The sequence below is a fragment of the Colobus angolensis genome, unplaced genomic scaffold (genome assembly GCF_000951035.1).
Source record: "Colobus angolensis palliatus isolate OR3802 unplaced genomic scaffold, Cang.pa_1.0 Scaffold380, whole genome shotgun sequence".
Taxonomy (NCBI): Eukaryota; Metazoa; Chordata; class Mammalia; order Primates; family Cercopithecidae; genus Colobus; species Colobus angolensis.
In genome coordinates this window covers 2,010,637-2,030,285 of record NW_012117155.1, presented here as the reverse complement: position 1 = coordinate 2,030,285, position 19,649 = coordinate 2,010,637, and the positions used below count along the sequence as shown (strand labels likewise).

The window sequence follows — 19,649 nt, the reverse complement described above, 5'->3', positions numbered from 1 at the left end:
GCCGCAGTTTAAAGATTAGGTTAATATTTAAATTGTGTTTCCAGAGAAAGAGGAGAAACCTTGAGATTACTGATTACATAAAGCAAATAACTCATATAGCAGGTGTTAATTCAATCCAGGGTGAATTTCATTTACCAGGTGCATTTATAAGCCTTAATATAATATATATAAGCAATGAGAGCTTAATAGAACATTTGAGCCTTAATTTTATTTTAAGAAGAAAAGAAAAAAGGAAATAAAACTTTATACCAGTGGGATTGTTAGTGTTCACCAAACACTGCTGGCTTAGAAAAGCTTTTTGTCCCCATGCTAGGCTTTTTATGGACCCTGGAAAATAACGAAAAGCATTTTCAGAAAGAGAATGATTTTAAAGTACTTTTTAAGTAAGTGTTGATGACAGCAAAAAAAAAAAAAAAAGGGAATTTCTTTTATTTGTTGATAAAATATTGGTGATGTTGGTGCTGCTACCGAAACTGAGCACACTAGGGTACAAGAGAAGGAATGCTTCTTGCTGGTGGTCTTCTTAGACTCAAAGAGAGTAGTATCTCTCCCTCTCCCCAGGAACTCTATAGAGCAAGGACAAAACTATTTCTGACTTAGAGGAAGGGCTGAATGCAGTAACCCTATTTACTAAATCCCAAACTGGGTCATGGATTTTTTTTAATGACATTTCAGTTTGAAAAGAAAGCTGGAAGATGGAGTTTGTGTGCTGACATGTTGGAATTCCTGGGGCATTATGACAGTTCCCATGGGGTCCAAAGAAGAGAAGATTTAATACGGTGATATGTTGTCATAAAACATTTGATTGTTTTTGCTCAATGGGATTCTTTGAAGATTTAGTCTATTATTGATAAGAGAAACACTAAAGAACTCTTGGTTGTGTATTTGGCTGCCCTCATTTCGGCAAGTGTTTAAATGTGTCATTAGACAAAAGGTGCTCTTCAACAGTTGGCTCTGACTGGAGACAAGATTTCTCTCAAATCGATCCATGAACCACTTCTGTCAGAGACGCTCTCTGCGCACACCAATCTGGCCAGCTGACAAGCCAGAAATTAGATGTATAACTGAATTTCCTCTGAGTTAGCCAATGCTTTGGATTACATTTAAGTATAACCTTTCTGTGTTATACCAAGTTCCAAAGGTTGCAGTTCTTTTTCCTTTTCCTTCCTTCCCTTTTTTATTTTTTTAAATAAGAATCAGGTCTTCCAATGCCTGAATTCTATTATTAGGCAATATGAGGAGGCACCTACCTACTACCTACCTACCTATGAAAACTGTACCACTTCTGGATATTTATCTATTTTTATTTATTTGTGTGTTGGTGATAATTGATAATATCATTTCCTCATAATTCAGGTTGCCAGGTGTTATAATTTGGAGAAGACCTATTAGCACTAAGAAATTGGTACATAAGCTATTTAATATACAAATAACCCAGATGTTTGGGGCAGTGAGTTGTATAGTATTAAAGATTTCAGCTATCAGGCATTTAGAGGTAAGATTATAGATGCACAGGAATATCAACTCATTATAAGAAAAAGATTTATAATTTCAGTTTTCATTCTAGAATATGCAGAAATATTCAGACCTCAGGCTTTTCTGTCAGTTGCATAAAAGTGCATCCTTTGATGCTTGCATACATTTAACAGATGATATTCAAAGTGTGTCATATTTGAGTTGTTATTGTGCAAGAGAATTAATTGCCACTTATTTTAATTTCTTATATTTCCATCCCAAAGAATGAGTCTCCCAAGAGGGCCAACAGAGAAGGTAGTTTGGCCCCTAGTATTCTGTTAATAGATGAGAGAAGCAATTTGTTCACTTTCTTTCACAAGCTGTGCTCTGGGTTTATGGCTCAGTTTTATCTGGTCAAGTTAAAACATAAACTTCATCCTTAACAATTTTCTACATACACTGGGTCTTTCTGTTTTACTAGTACATAAAAACCATTTCAACATTTCCAATGGACACAAATATTGTGTCTGTTGAACTATCTAAAATGATTCCATTCCTTATTTGCAAGAGAGAGCGTTCTAAGACTCTCAAAGTATAAAATACTGTACATTTTGAAGACAGTTTCTTTGTATGCAATATGAGTAGGATTATGATGAAAATGCACAGAGTCTGCACTGCCCCATAAAAGGGCACTAGTGAATGTGATCAAGGCCAAACTATATAGGACTCCAAATGGGACAGAAAGCCCAGCCTCAGGTCATATTTCACAGTCAGTCTCACACAGTTTCTCATTAAATCAAAGTGTTTATGATAGTTATAAGGGCAGAATTGTACCTAAGTTGGGCCAAGAGGACATTTCTTAAGCTTGCTGTCCCAAACCATTGCTTTATTGGTCTATTTATTTAACATCCTCTGAATGCCCATGGGGTTCTGCAGCCCTGTGCCAGATGCTGAGATACAGAAAGAATATTAGTCCTTAACTCCACCTCCAAATAAATACAAAGATCAAGAAACAGGTACCATCCCCAAATACAAAGATGAAAAATCTTTTTTTATTATAAGCATCAACCTATTCTACTCATGTTTATCTCAAGCATAAAGAATATCCCCCACTATCACAGTGCTTCTTTGGCAATAAAAATAAGTTTGTGTTTCTAAAACTGAAAAATAATATCAGGTTGTACTGTTTCATTTAAACCTTGACTTTGGCAGTGTTAGGCTGCTTGGAATCAATCAATGCCAAGATGCACCATGTTAGTTGCAACTGAGAAAGGAAGTGGCAGGTGTTTCCAGCCCTGATGAGCTGCAATGAAATTGATGTTTTCTGCATTCTGGAGGCAAATGACAATTCAGCAGTGTCTCTCTTCCCAGGAAGCAGATTTACAGGCTTTTCCTTCCAAACTGAAAATGGCAGCATGCCCCACCCAGGTGGTTGATCAGAGAACTACCCCAGTAAGGCAGAGGTGGCAGGGGGCAGGCGGGGCCGCCACATGAACAGAGAGCGGCAGTCATTGGATGTGGTGAGCTCAAATGTAGGCGTTTATTGTAATAAGAAAGTTCACATACAGGGGAAAGTGTACGATTTCATCTACTGTTTATCTTCTAACCTCACTGCTGAGTAGCTTGTAAAAGATTAATTTGCTCCAACAATTGGGAACTATTCATGTGGATGGAAATGTGTTATTTGTGCACGGCTATAGATACTGAAATGAATAAAAGATAAACGGTTTTGTGTCTCAGAAATCAAAACATTTTCATGTGGGCTTGGTTTGGCACCTCTGAGGGCAGCATCCATTTCATTTATTTCTTCTCAGTGAAAGAGCCTGGGCAAGGCTTTGATTTTGTGTGGGAATCTGTTAATTAACCCAGGAGATTTTATTACGACAGGGCATCTGGAAGGACTTACCTGACCAGCAAATTGGATTTGAATGGGAGGAGGAGCAAAGAAGGCTCACCTCAGGTGTATTCCTTCAACAAAGAAAGCTGTTTTCAAGGCTGGGGAAGGGGAGGGATGAGGCTTATGGTAGCCCCAGGCTCCCCCTTTCTCTCACCTTTCTCTCACCTGGTTTTGAATTTAATTCACTCAACAGGAATGTTTCCTTCTACGGGGAACTAGCCTCTTCCTTCAAGTCACACTCTTTTAGTTTGTTTGTTTTACCTCTTTCCTTAACCCCAGAACATGCATATTCTTAAACTACGAGTGCAGGATACACCAGAATTGCCACATCACAGTAATCAACCCGTCAGTCCCAGGAGCTCCCATCATTCCACATGAAGGTGCCCCCTTTGTTTGAAAGCTTTTGTCTGCTGATCAAATATTTGAAATGATTTATTTTTCCATTGAACATCAACAGCAAATACACATAACTGCAGATGAGAGCTCCTGTTTTACCAGCACTAATGTGTGCAGTGAAGAGCTCCAAGCAACAGCCACCTCTGATGGTGCTTTGCAAGTTTTCCTTGGGGCTCAGCTGACCTCCTTATGCTCCCAGAGCTGCAGACTCTCAGCCACTGCTGCAGCTCACCATCTCTGAGCCTTCAGGGCACACTTGATAATTTCATGCTCTATCCCTCTCCCAGTTCACTTAGAAATAAAAGAAAGCAAAACCAAACATCACAGTGCCTTTCGCCCAGCCCTTCTGACCCGGATAATGGTAACAGCTACTGTGAACTCAGCTCTTCTCACCTACCAGGTGAACTAGGCCAGGAAACTCACTCCTCAGAACTCTGCCACCTCTCTGATTTCGCCTGACTCACTAGAGTGCTCGTGGAATCTCTTCGGAGACCATCTCTTTGGACTGCCCTCTGCTGACTGGATGTCCAGCCCCTTGCACAGCTCTTTGGCCAATTCTCTTTCAAGTATACCCTTTAGTGTTTCCAGCAGACAACTGGTGATTTGGTTCCATTTCGTTGTTAGATACAATACTTCCAACCTTCCTCCCTAAAAGGAAACATCAAACGTCTGAATAGCTATAATATCTCCCCCAAAAAAGATGGAAGCGGAGTCTCTCACTCCTCCAGATCACACTGACCTAGGAAAGAATTAGGGAGAGGAAAATCAAGACCGTGGGTATAATCTCAGTGGCCTGGGACATGGACCACACACCAGTATAATCACTGGGGCCCCAAGTATTCCCCCTTGCCTGGCTGGGTCTGCAGTGGCTCATACCTACTGCTTTCTGCCCTTAAAAGCATTGCTGTGCTCTTGTTTACCTGTGTGTTCTTCATTACTCTGTGAGATTACCCAAGGAGGAACTACTGATTTTAGGGCTTCACTTCTGCAGCTGGCCCTCAGCTATCATGCTCAGGTGAGAAAATCTCTCCACCACCGTCTATAGTTCATTATTACTCCTGAAGGGTAGGTGAGCAGGTCATCTGTCTCAAAGAACTTTGGACTCATTCCCCCCTGGCTGAATCAGAGACTATTTGAGTGGCATCATCCTGTGTGATTCTCAAAAACAGCCCTGCCCTCACTCCACCATGTTACCAACTAAGGCTGAGGTTGTCCAACTTTCTCCTGTCCTGTGACTTCCCTGCCCAGCAAGAGAAGTCCTATTCTCGCACTCCATCCCTGCCACCTAGACAGCCTTCACCCAGGCAGGTAGAACTCCTGGAGGACATGCTCACCAGCAGGCTGACCTTCAAAGGCCACCACTAATATCCCAGAGTTCCCAAGGGGGACATGCAGTGAGGCTTGTCCCTTAAGACCCCCACTCCACAGGCATTTCATTTCTCACACATTCCTTTCATCCTAAGAGCACACCTTGCTTGCAGTGATCAAAGAGATCCCCAAGAGGCTCTGGCTGGCTTCTCTCTTCCCCATCCTGCTTTGCTGTGGTCAGATAACTCTGATTATTGATTGGGACCCAGAGCTTTTGTAAAACCCTCATCTTGATCTGCAGGGGATGCCATTTTGTCCCTTAGATGGTGTATGGTCTACGTCCCAGGCCATTGAGATGACACTGAGTTCTTGATTTTCCTCTCCCTGATCCTTTCTGAGGTCAGTGTGATCTGGAAGAGTGAGCGACTCCTAGGGCTGCTGTCACAAAGTACAGCAGGTTTAAAACAGTAGAAATTTATTATCCCCCAGTCCTGGAGGCTAGAAATCCAAAGTTAAGGTGTCTGCTGAGCCATGAGTTCCCTCTGAGACTCTAGGGGAGGATTCTTCATCACCTCCTCCACATTCTGGAAGTCCCAGACATCCCTTGGCTTGTGGCTGCATCACTCCAATGGCCATCTTCTTCCTGTATCTTTGCATCACATTCCCTCTGTGCATGTCTGTGTCCATATTTTCCTCTTCCCATAAAGATACAAGTCTCATTGGATGGGGTGCCCACCATATTCCAGTATGACCTAAATACAACTTTTAACAACTAATGACATTGGCAATGGCCCTACTTCCAGGATCCCATTCTGAAGCACTGGGTGTTAGAGCTTCAACATATCTTTTTTAGAGGACACAATTCAACCCATAACAGATGGCCTTCACATTTAGGAAGGATATCTTTTCCTAGTGAAAGTCACTTTGGGCTTGAATTTTGCCTTAATTTGCTTTGATATGATTGGTTTACCTCTACCCTGGGTTTTAAAGCTATTCAATAAAAAGCAACCCAGTAAAATAAATAGATAACAGAATACAAAAGAAAAGCTTCCTTATATATGACAGATATAGATCACATGTAATTTATGAAATCTGAATGGAGCACCTAGACTCCAATTTTCTTTCCATTATCTTGGTACTTATAGTTACTCTTTTATTATTCCTTTAATGGTTACCCTAGAGATTATAACATAATCTTGGATTTATCAGAGTCCAGTAGAAATTGCTACTTTTACTTCTTCCCAGACAATGCCTGGATCTTAAAACACTTAACTCCATGTATTCACTTCCCGATTTGAATGCTTCTGCTCTTGTGTATTTTAATTTGATTTATATTTTTAAATCCTGTATTATTTCTGTTTATTTGTATAGTGAATAGGCTTTTAGGCTTACCCATATACTTACCCTCACTTGGGATGATTTTCCTTCTGCCATTCACTTCAGTATTTCCTCTTGTTTGGATCAACTATTAATATTTTTTCTCAGTTTTTTTTTTAACTGAAAATATTTTTATGATCTCCTTGTCGAGTAGGCTCTTCCGGGTTTGTTCATTTGTTTTTTAGAAACAGAGTCTTGCTCTGTTGCCCAGGTGCTCAGTGGTGTGATCATAGCTCACTGCAGCCTCGAGCCCCTGGATTCAAGAGGTCCTCCTACCTCAGCCTTTGGAGTAGGTGAGACTACAGGCATGCGCTCCTACACCTGGCTAACTTTTTTTCTTTTTTTTCTGGTAGAGAGGGTCAGGGGTGGTCTTGGTATGTTGACAGGCTGGTCTCGAACTCCTGATCTCAAGTGATCCTCCCACCTTGGCCTCCCAAAGTGCAGGGATTACAAGCATAGGCCATTGCACCTGGAGAGTGGACTGTTTTGGAGGGTTTGCTGGGGGTTCCCCCATTTGGGTGGCACCTGAACTTTTTTCTAGTTGTCCTTGTTAGGTTGGCACAACTTCTCCCTGTCTCTGACTGCTTCATCTGAAATTAACAGATGTCCCTAAGGGAAAAGTGGGCCCAAAGCAGCAGGCTCTCCTCTCTAGGGATTTTTTTCTTTTCCAAGATCTTAGCCCTGTGAGTTTCATTTGCTTTCTAGTGCTTTTTTTTTTTTTTTTTTTTATGTTGTCCAGCTTTTCCATTTGTTCTCAGTGGGAGAGTTGGCCTAGATTATATAGTCTGATAATATGAGAAGCTGGATATCCATTTCCCATCTATCTTTTTAGGACAGTTCCTGGAAGCTGCCACATGACACTCTTGTTTACATCCTGTTGGTCAGAATTTGGCCATGTGATCACACCTAGCTGAAAAATATAGTCTTTATTCTGAAGGATGATAATCTTAGTTAAAATGTATGGATCCTATAGATATTTGACAGAACAGATCCTGAAAGCTGTAGTATTAGTCTCTAAGTTATTGGCCACATGTGATCTCTAGCCCATGATTTAAATTCTGGGTTTTGAATTACTTGTCCATAAAACGGTGATGATGATAATATCATGCATGAGTCTCAAATGACATACTAATAGCTTGGCCGGGCCCAATGGCTCACGCCTGTAATCCCAGCACGTTGGGAGGCCAAGGCAGGCGGATCACGAGGTCAGGAATTCAAGACCAGTCTGACCAACATGGTGAAACCCTATCTCTACTAAAAATACAAAAATTAGCCAGGCATGATGGTGTGCGCCTGTAATCCCAGCTACTCAGGAGGCTGAAGCAGGAGAATCGCTTGAACCCAGGAGGCAGAGGTTGCAGTAAGCCAAGATCATGCCACTGCTCTCCAACCTGGGCGACAGAGTGAGACTCAGTCTAAAGAAAAAAAAAAGGGTGCTTTTAAGATGGCCAAATAAGAACAGCTCTGGTCTGCAGCTCCTAGTGAGATCAACACAGAAGATAGGTGATTCTTGCATTTCAAACTGAGGTATCTGGTTCATCTCATTGGGACTGATTGGACAGTGCGTACAGCCCATGGTGGGTGAGCTGAAGCAGAGCAGGGCGTCACCTCACTCAGGAAGCGCAAGGGGTCAGGGGACTTCCCTTTCCTAGTCAAGGGAAGCTGGGACAGGCTGTACCTGGAGAAATGGTACACTGCTGACCAAATACTGTGCTTTCCCCACAGTATTAGCATCTGGCAGACCAGGAGATAACCTCCCATGCCCGGCTTGGCAGGTCCCATGCCCACGGAGCCTTGCTCACTGCTAGCATAGCAATCTGAGATTGACCTGCAACGCTGCAGATTGGTGGAGGGAGAGCTGTCTGCCATTGCTGAGGCTTTAGTAGCTCACAGTGTAAACAAAGAGGCTGGGAAGGATGAATTGGGCAGAGCCCACTGCAGCTCAGCAAGGCCTACTGCCTCTATAGATTCCACCTCTGGGGGCAGGGCATAGTAGAACAAAAGGCAGCAGACAGCTTCTGCAGACTTAAACATCCCTGTCTGACAGCTCTGAAGAGAGCAATAGTTCTCTCAGCATGGTGTTCGAGCTCAGGGAATGGACAGATTGCCTCCTCAAGCAGGTCCCTGACCCATGTAACTTGACTGGGAAACACTTCCCAGTAGGGGCCAACAGACACCTCAAACGGGTGGGTGCCGCTCTGGGACAAAGCTTCCAGAGGAAGGATCAGGCATCAATACTTGCTGCTCTGCAGCCTCCACTGGTGATACCCAGCAAAAAGGATCTGGAGTGGAACTCCAGCAAACTCCAACAGACCTGCAGCTGAGGGGTCTGACTGTTAGAAAGAAAACTAACAAACAGAAAGGAATAGCATCAATATCAACAAAAAGGACATCCACAGCAAAACCCCATCTGTAGGTCACCAACATCAAAGATCAAAAACCACAAAGATGGGGAGAAGCCAGAGCAGAAAAACTGAAAATTCCAAAAAACAGAGCACCTCTTCTCCAAAAGATCACAGCTCCTCACCAACAACAGAACAAAACTGGATGCAGAATGAGTTTGATGAGTTGACAGAAGTAGGCCTCAGAAGGTCGGTAATAACAAACTTCTCCGAGCTAAAGAAGCATGTTCTAACCCATCACAAGGAAGCTAAAAACCTTGAAAAAAGGTTAGACAAATGACTAACTAGAATAAACAGTGTAGAGAAGACCTTAAATTACCTGATGGAGCTGAAAACCATGGCACGAGAACTTCCTGACGCATGCACAAACTTCAATAGCCAATTCAATCAAGTGGAAGAAGGATATCAGTGATTGAATATCAAATTAATGAAATAAAGCAAGAAGACAAGATTAGAGAGAAAAGAGTGAAAAGAAACAAACAAAGCCTCCAAGAAATATGGGACTATGTGAAAATACCAAATATATGTTTGATTGGTGTACTGGTGAGTGACAGGACTAGCCAGATTTCCTAGGCCGACTAAGAATCCCTAAGCCTAGTTGGGAAGGTGACCACTTCCACCTTTAGACAAGGGGCTTGCAACTTAGCTCACACTCAACCAATCAGATATAAGAAGAGCTCACTAAAATGCTAATTAGGCAACAACAGGAGGTAAAGAAATAGCCAATCATCTGTTGCCTGAGAGCACAGCAGGAGGGACAATGATCAGAATATAAACCCAGGCATTCGAGCCGGCAACCACAACCCCCTTTGGGTCCCCTCTGTTTGTATTGGAGCTCTGTTTTCACTCTATTTCACTCTATTAAATCTTGCAACTGCACTCTTCTGGCCCGTGTTTGTTATGGCTTGAGCTGAGCTTTCGCTCGCTGTCCACCACTGCTGTTTGCTGCTGTTGCAGACCCGCCACTGACTTCCATCCCTTTGGATCCAGCAGGGTGTCCGCTGTGCCCCTGATCCAGCAAGGCACCCATTGCCACTCCCGATCAGGCTAAAGGCTTGCCATTGTTCCTGCATGGCTAAGTGCCTGGGTTCATCCTAATCGAGCTGAACACTAGTCACTGGGTTCCACAGTTCTCTTCCGTGACCCACGGCTTCTAATAGATATATAACACTCACTGCATGGCCCAAGATTCCATTCCTTGGAATCTGTGAGGCCCTGAACCCCAGGTCAGAGAATACGAGGCATGCCACCATCTCGGAAGTGGCCCACCACCATCTTGGGAGCTCTGGGAGCAAGGACTCCCTGGTAACACCAGAAAGTGATGGGGAGAATGGAACCAAGTTAGAAAACACTCTTCAGGATGTTATCCAGGAGAACATCCCTAACCTAGCAAGGCAGGCCAATATTCAAATTCAGGAAATATAGAGAACACCACAAAGATACTCCTTGAGAAGAGCAACCCCAAGACACATAATTGTCAGATTCACCAAGGTTGAATTGAAGGAAAAAATGTTAAGGGCAGCCAGAGAGAAAGATCAGGTTACCCACAAAGGGAAGCTCATCAGATTAACAGCAGATCTCTCAGCAGGAACACTACAAGCCAGAAGAGAGTAAGGGCCAATATTAAACATTCTTAAAGAAAAGAATTTTCAACCCAGAATCTCATATCCAGCCAAACTAAGCTTCATAAGTGAAGGAGAAATAAAATCTTTTACAGACAAGCAAATACTGAGAGATTTTTTTCACCACCAGGCCTGCCTTACAAGGGCTCCTGAAGGAAGCACTAAGGAAACAATCAGTACCAGCCACTGCAAAAACATCCCCAAATGGTAAAGACCAATGACACTATAAAGAAACTGCATCAATTAATGAGCAAAATAATCAGCTAATATCATAATGACAGCATCAAATTCAAACATAACAATATTAACCTTAAATGTAAGTGGGCTAAACTCCCCAATTAAAAGACACAGACTGGCAAATTGGATAAAGAGTCAAGACCCATCAGTGTGCTGTATTCAGGGGACCCATCTCACATAGTATCAAAATAAAGGGATGGAGGAAGATCTACCAAGCAAATGGAGAGCAAAACGAAACAAAACACAGCAGGGGTTGCAATTCTAATCTCTGATAAAACAGACTTTAAACAAAGATCAAAAGAGACAAAGAAGGCCATTACATAATGGTAAAGGGATCAATTCACCAAGAAGAGCTAACTATCCTAAATATATATGCACCCAATACAGGAGCACCCAGATTCATAAAGCAAGTCCTTAGAGACCTACGAAGAGACTTAGACTCCCACAGAATAACAATGGGAGACTTTAACACCCCACTGTCAATATTAGACAGATCAACGAGACAGAAGGTTAACAAGGATATCCAGGACTTGAACTCAGCTGTGGACCAAGCAGATCTAATAGACATCTACAGAGCTCTCCACCCCAAATCAACAGAATATACATTCTTCTCAGCACTGCATCACACTTATTCTAAAATCTACCACATAATTGGTAATAAAACACTCCTCAGCAAATGTAAAAGAACAGAAATCACAACAAACTATCTCTCAGACCACAGTGCAATCAAATTAGAACTAGGATTAAGAAACTCACTCAAAACTGCACAACTACATGGAAACTGAACAACCTGCTTCTGAGTGACTACTGGGTAAATAACAAAATGAAGGCAGAAATAAAGATGTTCTTTGAAACCAATGAGAACAAAAACAATGTATAGAACCTCTGGGACACATTTAAAGCAGTGTGTAGAGGGAAATTTATACCACTAAGTGCCCACAAAAGAAAGCAGGAAAGATCTAAAATTGACACCCTAACATCACAATTAAAAGAACTAGAGAAGAAAGAGCAAATAAATTCAAAAGCTAGCAGAAAGCAAGAAATGACTAAGATCAGAGCAGAACTGAAGGAGATAGAGACATAAAAAAGCGTTCAAAAAATCAATGAATCCTGGAGTTGGTTTTTTGAAAAGATCAACAAAATAGACCATTAGCAAGACTAACAAAGAAGAAAAGAGAGAAGAATCAAATAGATGCAATACAAAATGATAAAGGGGATGTCACTACCGATCCCACAGAAATACAAACTACCATCAGAGAGTACTATAAACACCTCTATGCAAATAAACTAGAAAATCTAGAAAAAATGGATAAATTCCTGGACACATACAACCTCCCAAGACTAAACCAGGAGGAAGTTGAATCTCTGAATAGACCAATAACTGCTTCTGAAATAGAGGCAATAATTAATAGCCTACCAACGAAAAAAAGTCCAGGACCAGACAGATTCACAGTTGAATTCTATCAGAGGTACAAAGAGGAGCTGGTACCATTCTTTCAGAAACTATTTCAATCAATAGAAAAAGAGGGAATCCTCTCTAACTCATTTTATGAGGCTAGCCTGGTAGAGACACAATGGAAAAAGAGAATTTTAGGCCAATATCCCTGATAAACATCGACGTGATTATCCTCAATAAAATACTGGCAAACTGAATCCAGCAGCACATCAAAAAGCTTATCCACCACGATCAAGTCAGCTTCACCCCTGGGATTCAAGGCTGGTTCAACATATGCAAATCCATAAAGGTTATCCATCACATAAACAGAACCAATGACAAAAACCACATGATTATCTCAATAGATGAAAAGGCCTTTGACAAAATTCAACAGTCTTTCATGCTAAAATCTCTCAATAAACTAGGTATTGATGGAATATATCTCAAAAAATAAGAGCTATTTATGACAAACCCACAGCCAATATCATACTGAATGGGCAAAACCTGGAAGCATTCCCTTTGAAAATTGGCACAAGACAAGGATGCCCTCTCTCACCACTCCTATTCAACATAGTGTTGGAAGTTCTGGCTGGGGCAATCAGGCAAGAGAAAGAAATAAAGAGTATTCAATTGGGAAAAGAGGAAGTCAAATTGTCTCCATTTGCAGATGACATGATTGTATATTTAGAACACCCCATTGTCTCAGCCCAAAATCTCCTTAAGCTGATAAGCAACTTCAGCAGTCTCAGCATACAAAATCAATGTGCAAAAATCACAAGCATTCCCATACACCAATAATAGAGATCCAAATCATGAGTGAACTCCCATTCACAATTACTACAAAGAGAATAAAATACCTAGGAATCCAACTTACAAGGGATGTGAAGGACCTCTTCAAGGAGAACTATAAACCACTGCTCAACGAAATAAAAGAAGACACAAACAAATCGAAGAACATTCCATGCTCATGGATAAGAAAAATCAATATTGTGAAAATGGCCATACTGCCCAAAGTAATTTATAGTTTCAATGCTATCCCCATCAAGCTACCACTAACTTTCTTCACAGAATTGGAAAAAACTACTTTAAAGTTCATATGGAACCAAAAAAGAGCCTGCATAGCCAAGACAATCCTAAGCCAAAAGAGCAAAGCTGGAGGCATCATGCTACCTGACTTCAAACTACACTACAAGGCTACAGTAACCAAAACAGATATATAGACCAATGGAACAGAAAAGAGGCCTCAGAAATAACACCACACATCTACAACCATCTGAGCTTTGACAAACCTGACAAAAACAAACAATGGGAAAAGGATTCCTTATTTAATAAATGGTGCCGGGATAATTGGCTAGCCATATGTAGAAAGTGGAAACTGGATCCCTTCCTTATACCGTATACAAAAATTAACTCAAGATGGATTAAAGACTTAAATGTAAGACCTAACAACATAAAAACCCTAGAAGAAAACCTAGGCAGTACCATTCAGGACATAGGCATGGGCAAAGACTTCATGACTAAAACACCAAAAGCAATGGCAACAAAAGCCAAAATAGACATATAAGATCTAATTAAACTAAAGAGTTTCTGCACAGCAAAAAAAAACTATCATCAGAGTGAACAGGCAACCTACAGAATGGGAGAGAATCTTTGCAATCTACCCATTTAACAAAGGGCTAATATCCAGAATCAACAAAGAACTTAAACAAATTTACAATAAAAAAACAACCCCATTAACAAGTGGGCAAAGGATATGAACAGACACTTCTCAGAAGAAGACATTTATGCAGCCAACAAACATATGAAAAAATGCTCATCATCACTGGTCATCAAAGAAATGCGGATCAAAACCACAATGAGATACCATCTCATGTCAGTCAGAATGGCAATCATTAAAAAGTCAGGAATCAACAGATGCTGGAGAGGATGTGGAGAAATAGGAACACTTTTACACTGTTGGTGGGAGTATAAATTAGTTCAACCATTGTGAAAGACAGTGTGGTGATTCCTCAAGGATCTAGAGCTAGAAATATCATTTGACCCAGCTATGCCATTACTGGGTAAATACCCAAAGGATTATAAATCATCCTACTATAAAGACACACGCACATGTATGTTCATTGCGGCACTATTCACAATAGCCAAGACTTGGAACCAACCCAAATGTCCATCAATGATAAACCAGATTAAGAAAATGTGGCACATATACACATATACACCATGGAATACTATGCAGCCATAAAAAAGGTTGAGTTCCTGTCCTTTGAAGGGACATGGATGAAGCTGGAAACCATCATTCTAAGGAAACTATCACAAGGACAGAAAACCAAACACTGCATGTTCTCACTCATAGGTGGGAGTTGAACAATGAGACACATGGACACAGGGCGGGGAACATCACACACCAGGGCCTGTTTGGGGGTGGGGGCTGGGGGAGGGATAGAATTAGGAGAAATACCTAACGTAAATGACAAGTTGATGGGTGCAGCAAACCAACATGTCTCTATTTTTTGTAGAGACAGGTTTTTGCCATGTTGTCAAGGCTGGTCTTGAACTCCAAACTCAAGCAATCCGCCCAGCTCAGCCTCCCAAAGTGCTGAGATTACAGGCGTGAGCCACCATGCCCAGCTGTAGATTTTTATTGAAGTATAAAATACATACAGAAAATTTGCTGAAAGTACTATTTGTATGTCCCATTGATTTTTAAAAGTGAGTATATCCATGTAACCAGTACCCAGATCAGAAAACAGAACATTACCAGCTCCAGTGGTCTCCCTCATGCCGCCCATCCCATTCTAGTCACTATACCGTCCAAGGCTAATCAATATCCCGACTTCTAACATTATAGAGTAGTTTTGCCTGTTTGTGAACTTTATGTGAATAGAATTATACAGTATGTGCTCTTTTGTGTCTGGTTTCCTTCGCTCAACATTATATTGTAAGATACATTCCTATTGCTGCTTGTAGTTGCAAATTGTTCACTCTCATTGCTGTGGTTATCACAATCAATTCAACTGTTAGCAGGCACTTGAATGGTGCTGCTGTGAACTTTCTAGAGCCTATATCTGTGTGTACACATGTACTCATTTTTGTTGGGTATAATCCATAATTGAAATTGTTGATCATAAGGTATGTATGATGGTTGGCTTTAGTAGGTACTGCCTTGGCTTCATTTTACAGATCATGGGAAAAATAAATGCAGAAAGGGAAGAGATTTATTCAAGATCTCTGGCTGCTGAGCTAAGATTGGAACCTGACTTTATTCTCTTCAAGTGCATTTGTCTAGGCCCCAATTTCAAGAAGAGGCAGCCTAGAGATTCAGCAGAGTCTTACACATCATACATTTAATTGATGATCTGTCCTTATAATCAAACCCCTTGTGTAAGATGAAAACAAAGACCAAGCATGAGAGGGGGTGCTGTTCAGTGGGGACATAATTGTAAATACCAATTTAGATTGGAGGGAGCTGGTACAAGGTCTTCTCATCCTATCAAAGAATAGCATGCAGCATGTCTCTAACTAAGTAAGATTTAGATTCAGCCTACTTCAGTGCCAGGCCCTGTAGATGGTGCTTTCCCATAGATTATCTCATTTAATCTTCCAAACAAAAAACAGATCAATTTGCATTCTTAAGGATTCTAAAAGCATTATATCAAATGAGAGTAGATGAATTCTGTAAGTAAACAGGAGCAATGTAGAACAGTGCTTCTCAAACAATGTGCTAAAGGACCAGTTCATCATAGAGCAATATTTTTGTAAATAAAATAAAAATAAAAATTACTAGAAAAATAGAATGAAAAGATATTCAAAATATATGCTCCCGATTTTTATTATTAGATTAAACAGACATGAAGTGTTGTTAAATTGCTATAAAAGTTTCTAAAAACTCTCAATTTCTACATTTATGTCATTGGCTAATTGTTGGGAACAGGCCCCCCAAAATCTGGTCATAAACAAAATCTCTGCAGCACTGTGACATGTTCATGATGGCCATAACACCCATGCTGGAAGGTTGTGGGTTTACTAGAATGAGGACAAGGAACACCTGGCCCACCCAGGGTGGAAAACCTCTTAAAGGCGTTCTTAAACCACAAACAATAGCATGAGTGATCTGTGCCTTAAGGACATGCTTCTGCTGCAGATAACTAGCCCAACCCATCCCTTTATTTCGGCCCATCTCTTTGTTTCCCATAAGGGATACTTTTAGTTAATCTAATATCTATAGAAACAATGCTAATTACTGGCTTGCTATTAATAAATATGTGGGTAAATCTTTGTTTGAGGCTCTCAGCTCTGAAGGCTGTGAGACCCCTGATTTCCCACTTCATACCTCTATATTTCTGTGTGTGTCTCTTTAATTCCTCTAGCACCGCTGGGTTAGGGTCTCCCTGACCGAGCTGGTCTTGGCAGCTAATAATGGTATCCAGATCAATACTAGTTTGCAGACTACACTGTGAGTAGCACTGATTTATAATTCACCACCCATTTCCACTGGCCTTTCCAGAAAGATTGATAATGATCTTACCAGTAGAAATGCTTGAATAACAAGATATCGGCATAATAATGAGACCTTGGAAACCATTCCCACCAATGCAGGTTACTGCATACATTAACAGGACTTTATCATCCCCTGTCTGTCTTCCAAAATTTCTTGCCCAGGAAGATAAAAGCTATGAATAACTTTCTTGTTCTTTTCAAGAACTTCCCACCAAATCTCATTGAAATGAACATAAACCCATTACACTTTTTAATAGATAGCATTAAAAAGACTATTTACTCTCCAAGAATCTTGGAAAGCTTTGCCTTGGGTCTACCAGTCCTAATCTATCATATCATGATCCTTAGTCAAACTTAATCAAGCACCATTCCACTGAAAGGCCTGTCTTCATCAAGATTCCAAAACCTTATAAATATCCCTTCCCCTACTCCCAGATGCTACTGAGACTCTGCCAAGGCAGGGCTCTTCTTATCATGGTATACAAAAAATTCAGCTTTGCCTTATTCCACAGCTTATTTTGCTGATATTTTCTGGGAGCTAGCATTCAACAATCAAGACTTTACTCTTCCTTTTAGCCTTGCTCAGTGGTTTTCAAAGTTTAATGAACATAGCAATTGCTGAGGAGTATTATATATGTAAAAGCATGCATGGGCAATTGAAGGAATCTCCATGGGTAATTTTGATTATGCCACATTTAAGACTAAGTCTTGCATATAGAAATTAGCAATTTTTGAAAGAATAAAGAACCACAAATTGTTAGAGCTGAAAGTAGCCCTAAATGGCAAGACATCAGTGTGTGAATCAGCTGTTAGTACATCGAAATCACCTGATGGAGTCTGTTTAAACACCTATCCCTTGATTTCACCTGAGATCTACTGAATCAGAATTCTGGAGATGGGGCCTGTGACTGTAACAAACTTCTAGGGGACTGTGATGTACAATCAAGTTTGAGAACCACCCTTCTGTACCAACCATTTCATTTTGTAGATGAGGAAATGGAGACTCAGAAAAGGGAGTAAACCTTTCCAAGATCACACAGCTATTGAGCTATGTGTCTCTTAATTCCCTGACAAGAGCTCCAGGTGCTGGAGATACGCTTTTGAAGATGTCCTACATCTGATATCCTGAATGAAAATGATTAATGATGTAAGCAAAACACACTTCTATTTTGGGTTCTCATCATCCCTTTAAGATTTATTGTCTGGGAGGAGGAGTTGTAGTAATCCTCCCAGGCTAGCGGGCATCGTGACTTTTCTGCTGTTAGGTAAGAGGCACCAACTAAAGTAGAATTTTCCAAAAAAAAGTAAAATTATGACTCTCAAGCAAAGATAAAATGAAGCTATACAGTGTTGAGACTCTATTGACTGTCTTGTTTGTTAAATTTTAGTTCTACTCAGAAACTGTTGCTTGTCAGTTTATTTAGTCTAAGGTAAGGTGGATGGGTTAATAAAAGGCTGAGGAACAGCTCCTGGGAAGAAGCACAGCTGGCCTTGGCAGGAAGTGCAAGTGGGGTCTGGGAAAACATTGGAGGTCCAAGCAGCTACTCCCCACGGTTTCCATTACACAGACCAAGTGGCTTCTTGAGCACACTTCTTTGCTCCTTTCGTTTCCCTACTCGTCAGGAGACACGTGGTTAGAAACAGCCACCCCAGTCTTGACTGCCAGTGATCATCAGTCACGAGCACAACTTCTGACAACAGTCTCTCCGGCTTAGTGCAGTCTTAACTGGGGCTAGCCAATCAGCTGCTCTTCCGTAAAGCAGTAGTGCCCTTTGGATTAGTTGTTCACCCAGGTTCAATCAGCTGTAGCCTAGAGGGAAGGGGCCATAAGGAGGAAACACAGTTGCCAAGGCGCTGTGAGTCCGTGTGTGAGAGAGACAGAAGGACAAACAGCCCGAGAACTTGAGATGGGCAAGCACAATAACACGTGCCTTTTAATCATTTCCAGTATGGGAGTCCTTCAAACACTGTGCTTTGTGTGACTCCCCTGTTATCTCAAATGAGTCTGGTTGTCACTCTCTTGCTTTTATTTAGCAGGATAAATTTTGGGGGAGGTCCTGTAGGAGCTCATGGTTGTGCTTTTCGCATTCATGTTTCCACCACCATGTGTGATCTTCCTTTATATAAGCTGCTAGAAACACGGATGTCTTACAATAAGCAGCCTCGGCTTTACCCTTGTGCGCTCTAGGCTTCTCAGTCTCGGATGGGAGTAGAGAAGAGGAGGTTGACTATCATGGATAGGTTCAGGAGTGATTGGTTCTGCCCACTTTGGTGGGGCCTGGACACATTTTGGTTCACTCTAGTAATTTCTTCCAGGAGCTGCAGTCTTGTGGGCGAAAGACGTGGGCCTGATAACTCCACAGGCGGTAGTGCTGGGGAAGAGCGAGCTCACCAGCCCCGGCTGGAAGACCCTGGGAGAGTAGCAGGGTTGGGTTGGTTCTCAGATTTGCTTTGCCCCAGGATGTGTGGTGGGTGCACAGCCTGGGTAAATGAAGCTTTCCAGCTCGAGCGCTCCCAACCTGGGCACACACGGCCTCCTGTACTGCAAGTGGCAGTTTTGGGGCATCCCCCTTGCTTGGGGCAACCCAGGGGCGCAGGGCGCGTCCCCGGGAGCGCAGCTCCTTCCAGGGCAGAGGGCGGTGCGAGGGAGGGAGCGAGGGAGGGAGCGAGGGAAGGGAAAGGCGAGCGTGAGCTGCCTCAAATGCTTGGAATAATTCCGCTTCCGTTTGGAAAGCCGCAGCCTCAGCCCGCCGCCGCCCGCCGCGTCCGCCCAGCGCCCGCTCCGCGTCCCGACCGGCCCGCGGCTGCCTTAGCCGCGCCATGGCCACCTCCCCGCAGAAGTCGCCTTCTGTCCCCAAGTCCCCCACTCCTAAGTCGCCCCCGTCCCGCAAGAAAGATGATTCCTTCTTGGGGAAACTCGGAGGGACCCTGGCCCGGAGGAAGAAAGCCAAGGAGGGTGAGTGCGGCCAGGCAGGCCGGGCGGGCGGTAGGAGCTGGGGGGTGCCATAGGGGCCGGGGCGCTG

The 19,649-nt window shown here is 42.1% G+C and overlaps 1 protein-coding gene across 1 annotated transcript in view; it reads left to right on the top strand.

Moving 5' to 3' along the window:
* The first annotated feature begins 18,953 nt into the window (after positions 1–18,953).
* PARVA (parvin, alpha) overlaps positions 18,954–19,649 on the top strand; it is a 167,722-nt gene continuing 167,026 nt past the window's right edge. The window contains exon 1 of the mRNA XM_011954271.1: positions 18,954–19,582. Within this exon, the coding sequence (XP_011809661.1) occupies positions 19,447–19,582 (136 nt within the window). The 5' untranslated portion in view covers positions 18,954–19,446. The remainder of the gene's footprint in view (positions 19,583–19,649) is intronic.